General features: G+C 38.3%; 1 protein-coding gene across 1 annotated transcript; it reads right to left on the bottom strand.

Moving 5' to 3' along the window:
* Positions 1 to 3504: 3504 nt before the first annotated feature.
* LOC110943687 (protein FAR1-RELATED SEQUENCE 5-like) lies at positions 3505 to 5006 on the bottom strand. Its single transcript, XM_022185421.1, has 3 exons — positions 4315 to 5006; positions 3863 to 4121; positions 3505 to 3723 (listed from the first exon to the last, which is right to left on the bottom strand). Exons 1-3 carry the CDS (start codon positions 5004 to 5006, stop codon positions 3505 to 3507), a joined length of 1170 nt encoding a protein of 389 aa, XP_022041113.1.
* Between the last annotated feature and the right edge of the window lie 219 nt (positions 5007 to 5225).

Raw genomic sequence — 5225 nt, 5'->3', positions numbered from 1 at the left:
GTTACCCCTTCAAACCCGAAAGGTCAGGTAAATCATTACGAAAGATTTCGTTATTAATTACCCGATTCTGTTAATCATTACAAAAGATTTAGAAATTCTGAAAACATAACCTCTCGCGACCGCGTGAGGTTTAGGCATAAGTTGAGGCGGGCCGCGAGCCTCCTCATTTACTCGCCTGATTTCTTAAACTCAGGCGGCCCGCGTAAAAGTGCATGGGAACTCCCATGCGGGCCGCGTGGGACGCCCAGATGCAGAAAACTTGTAACTACTTGCCTTTTGGAGCCTTAGAACGATCAAACCTCAATAAATGAAGCATGGGCACCCTACACTTGACCCATAGCTTCAGGGGACACATGCCCATCATCCCTGGCCTGTTGTAGGTGTTTGTGATGATCCTAGATGCTTGGCTTCACTATAAATAGCCACATTATGCACACAACTTTCACCACAACACAAACTCATTCATCTGATCATTCCAAGAGCTCTCTAGCATTCTCTTCTGCTCTCTAAGCAAGATACCACTTCCTTAAGTCGTTCATAACCAATTTGGTCTTACATTTCCATAGTTTTGGCTTATAAACTCAACCGTCGTAACTAACGGTTGTTATAGCGATAACTCACAAATGGTCCAGTGAATTGTCGGATCAAAAGTAGTTTTGAGTTGGTATTTATGTGGGTAATAAACCCCAAAAAGGGTTCCCTCTGATCACCACTCTAACTATGTCAAATATCGAGTCAAACGCGCACTTAAAAAGTTAACAGAAAGTCATTTTGCCATTTTCTACATAATCTGTAACGTATACGTTATGAAACCTGTTTTGATGTTCATAAAACATGATAATAAGTATATAAACTTGTTTGCGCTCGTTTGAATCGACCGTTTGCTATATTGACCCGGTTCGGAGCCGAATGTCGCGAAAGTTTAACTTTTGTTTTGACTTCAGTTCTGACCCGTTTTAGTGAGGTATAGATATGCCTTAGGACTCTCTTAGGACCAGGTCACATGTTGGTATAAACCTCTGTGATCGGTTCATGAGTTATCCGAGTCTTTTGCACATTTCCGTTAATCGCCTAAAAGTTGACCGTAACGCCATTTTGAAAATAAAACGAGTATTCCGGACACGTGAACGGACCAGAACCTTGCTTATTAAATTATAAGAATGTCCTTAAAGTTTCACGTCAATCCGAGGTCTAGAATGAGAGTTATGCTAATTAGCGCAATTAAAGTAAACTTTTGTAAATAACGGCGCAATTAGCATAACGCCTATCTAAACCAAGATTTCGTCACCAAAACTTTTACCCACTGTATTAAAATAATATTTTGGGAATTTTAAAGATTTTTAATAATTTTTACCTCGCTCATAACCTGCGGTTATGGCTACGGTTCGGTAAATACCGAATGTGCCCTTTTCGGCCAAAACTTGAGTTCTACAAGGTCTTTTGACCCGATTCCAGTTGCTACTGATTTTAAATAATAAATAAAGTATTTTAGACTATACAAACTGATCGGGAAACTCAGATTTCCTGTAGAACTCGAAAAGCCCTTTTTAAAGTCTTTAAAATGACCGAAAAGTCCCTACGGGGCGTAATATTAACTTAAACACGTTACGGGCGTCACGGAAGGTATCCTACTGATACCACAACCTCTTTAAGGCATATTGACTTAGGAAATAAGCGTAAGACTCTCATGGTTAACCGTTTCGCCTATTGCGCGCACGGTTCGGCTTATGAAACTAGTTTTCATAAATTAGCCGATACGGGTCAAATTATATTATTTGAACCCCAAAATCCAGAGTGTGAACCATAAACCCATATAAAACAAGTCTCTGAACTTGTTGGGTCAGAATCACACTCCATTCTCGGTTTTCGCCTTTTCGCGCGATTAAACCGTACTCACATATCGGAACCAACCGGTCTAGGCTACGGCCATTATAAAGACTCGTTAGGATTCTAAGAGGTTAATTAAAACCTTCGTTCCAGATTAGGAGCCCAGTAAAAGCTATCGGTGACTAAATCAAATTAAGGAAATATACTTGCAAAGGTAAATACTTTAACTTATTTCCCCTATATGGGCTTGGGTTACGGTATGTTAATACCGCTTGATTGAGCATTATATTTTTCCATCGCTTAGGTGGTTAATTAAATAATATGATCGGCTCATTTAAACAGTTTTGTTTCTTAAAAGCCTTTAGGGGGTTTAATGACCGTTGTCCCGGATATCCTTGGCATCATTTTACGAAATGGCCACGACCATCGACATCCCGGTGTAGGCGTACACCCGGTATATATTGTCGACATTAAATTAAAAGACGTAGCCGTTGGTTTTTATACTACGGTTTTACGCAATGTGGTGTGTCTATAAATCTTTAACCCGGCACGACCCGGGCTACTGAACGCATAAAAGAACATGTAAAACGTTCACAAGATTCTTGATAATTTTCCCAAGTTATAAAAGAGTTTGTGCCTTGTGCATTCAAATCAATTTTAATAAACATTTTCAAATGTGTCAGTTAAATGTATTTACCAGTGTAAACTGACGTATTTTCCCCAAAAAGATTAAGTGCAGGTACTATACGAAATTGGCTGGTATTAGCTTCCTAAGCATTACGAATAGTCTCGCAAACTCGATGCCGTATCTGAATGAACAATATTTATTTATTTTGATCCGCTGTGGATATATTCGACTTCTGTAATACATTTGATATTACCACCAGAGGTTGAAGTATATATTTATCTTTAAAGCTTCCGCTGTGCATGTATATAATTGTGTGGTTTGACTATATTGTTGCCAACATCGTCATGGTAATCCCCCACCGGGCCCACCGGTGAGACACGTGGAAATCGGGGTGTGACAAGCAGTTTGGGGAGGCCTCTTTGCGCCATCTATTCAGAATTTATTGTTTTGGAAATTCCCTAATGTCCATAATTCTCAAAACATAGAATATATGTCTACATAGCAAACCAAACTGTTCAAAACGCCTGCATGAGCAACTGCATGTGCAATCAGACTTACGGAACATTACCTGAAAAACGCCAAAAACAATATCTCTATAACGCCATGCGTAGAATGTTTGTCTAACAAAGAAAAAAAACACATTGCATATGATAAAACACCATTAACAGAAAACGCCATAAAAACCAAAATGCCATTATTTACCTCAAATAAGGATGTACAAAGCTGCTGGAAGTCATTTACGTAAAACTTAACAAACCCATCAGGCTGATCTTCGTAACGTTGATTTATGCAATCCGCAACTCCAATAAGCTCAGCTTGAACGTCACAAAAAATACTTTTTGTGTATATGTCAACAGCTTGCCCTTCCAACAATTTGTAATTACTCTTCAACTGGGGTCTTTTGTATCGAGATTCATGATCATTTTTACGATGTGTGTGACACTGTGCTTCTATTGCAGTCTCATAATGCGTCATGAACTCAACAAGAATAGCTTTCGAATTGCATACTTGACCAAAAAACGATTCTCACTCTCCGACCTGGATGTCGTTCACATAAGACCAGACATATGCTCCATTCTATAGTATCCAGGGATCCAAGATTCCCTAAGTGCAAAAATATCAGATAGCCAGTCATTATCTTCTAAATTGAATTCTGCGATAACCGCTTCCCATTCTGATTCAAACTCTTCAGGTGTGAGAATATCCGTCCACACAACACCACAAATACGTTCTTTAAAATTGGTGGAATTGCATAGCCTAACACCAACCTATATATAACACGAAAACGCCATGCATAAAAAAAACAAAAGACAAAACTTAATTAAAAAACATTAACAAGGTACAAAACGCCATTTATTTAAAACGCAGTGTATCCTAAAACGCCAATGATAAAAAAAACATAACAACCTTCAGAGAAAGTTTATGCATCACATGCCACATGCATAACCGATGCCTCGTGTCAACAAATACAACAGAAATAGCCTTCTTCATCGCTGGATCTTGGTCAGTGACAACAACTTGTGGTTGAGAACCAACAGCTTTTAGAAAAACTATTAACAACCAAATATACGTATCAGCAGTTTCCGACGCCAACAATGTTGTACCAAATGTAACATTGCAGTGATGATTGTCTATACCAGTGAACGGTACAAACACCATAGAGTATCTGCACATGAAAACGCCATGAGAAATGAAACAATAATAAAACGCCATTGAATGTATACTAATAAAACTCCATTGCATGTAAGCTAATAAAACGCCATTGCATGTAAAATATAAAAACGCCATTGCATGTAAATTAATAAAACGCCAAAAACAGAAGAAGTTGAATTATAAAATATTACTTGTTGGAACGATACGTGGCATCAAACGAAATCACATCACCAAACACGTGGTAATTACGTTTGGCTTGATCGTCACACCAAAAAAGACCCTTCAAACGATTCTCTTCGTCTGTGATGTAATCATACGAGAAATTAGGCTGGGAATTTTTTTTTTCAGTCAAATGTTTCACAACCATATCGGCGTCATATTCCCCTATGAACAAGTTAATTTGCCTCTTATAGTTCTTAAATTTAACTTTGCTTGCACCCACGTCTTCAAAACCGTCAAAACAAGTCTTCATAACATTAAACACCTTGACAGGACCCAAATTCAACTTAGACATGCTATGTATAACATGCTTCTGGAGCTGAGTGAGGTGTCGTTCAGTTGGAAGAAAATGCTTATCAGGACGTTCAACAAGTTCATGATTGTGCTCCTCGACAAACTTATACACCTTCCATGATGCATCCTCAAAAAGTACACATAGCAGTGTCCCACAATCAATCCTCTTTGAAAAGTTAGATCGCACTACTCGCTCCTTTTGATTGGGGTCGAACGTATCAACCTTCTTGTCCTTATGTACCCCAGCTCTCGTACACAAGAAATACTTAATATGTAAGACATCTTTAGAGTTTGTCTTTGTAGTCCCTTTCCTGAATGAAAACCTACACTCCTTGGCATACTTAACATATATTGAATAACAATCATCAAGGCTTGAGAATACCATGTCCTTTCTGGGCTTTAATTCTTCACTGACGTCAGGAATGATAAATGGTAATCCAGTTTTGGGGCAATGCCTTTGACTCAAGGAAGAGACTTCGTATGAGAAAACACATGGAGGAACAGAAAAATCAGAAAAACAGAGTGATGTCTGGTAATAACATTATACATTAAAACGCCATTAATTGAATAATAAACAAGACATAATAAACACATAATTTAAAAA

This window comes from Helianthus annuus, chromosome 5 (assembly GCF_002127325.2).
Source record: "Helianthus annuus cultivar XRQ/B chromosome 5, HanXRQr2.0-SUNRISE, whole genome shotgun sequence".
Classification (NCBI taxonomy): domain Eukaryota; kingdom Viridiplantae; phylum Streptophyta; class Magnoliopsida; order Asterales; family Asteraceae; genus Helianthus; species Helianthus annuus.
This window is presented reverse-complemented; position numbering and strand designations above follow the sequence as displayed.

What these genes read in the sequence shown, in the direction of transcription:
- LOC110943687 (XM_022185421.1), bottom strand. Translation starts at nt 5,006, where the DNA reads ATGGTATTCTCAAGCCTTGATGATTGTTATTCAATATATGTTAAGTAT. An exon ending in GTGATTTCGTTTGATGCCAC is followed by an intron (nt 4,122 to 4,314) that starts GTATCGTTCCAA and finishes TTTCATGTGCAG; the next exon opens with ATACTCTATGGTGTTTGTAC. An exon ending in TGCATAAACTTTCTCTGAAG is followed by an intron (nt 3,724 to 3,862) that starts GTTGTTATGTTT and finishes TGTTATATATAG; the next exon opens with GTTGGTGTTAGGCTATGCAA.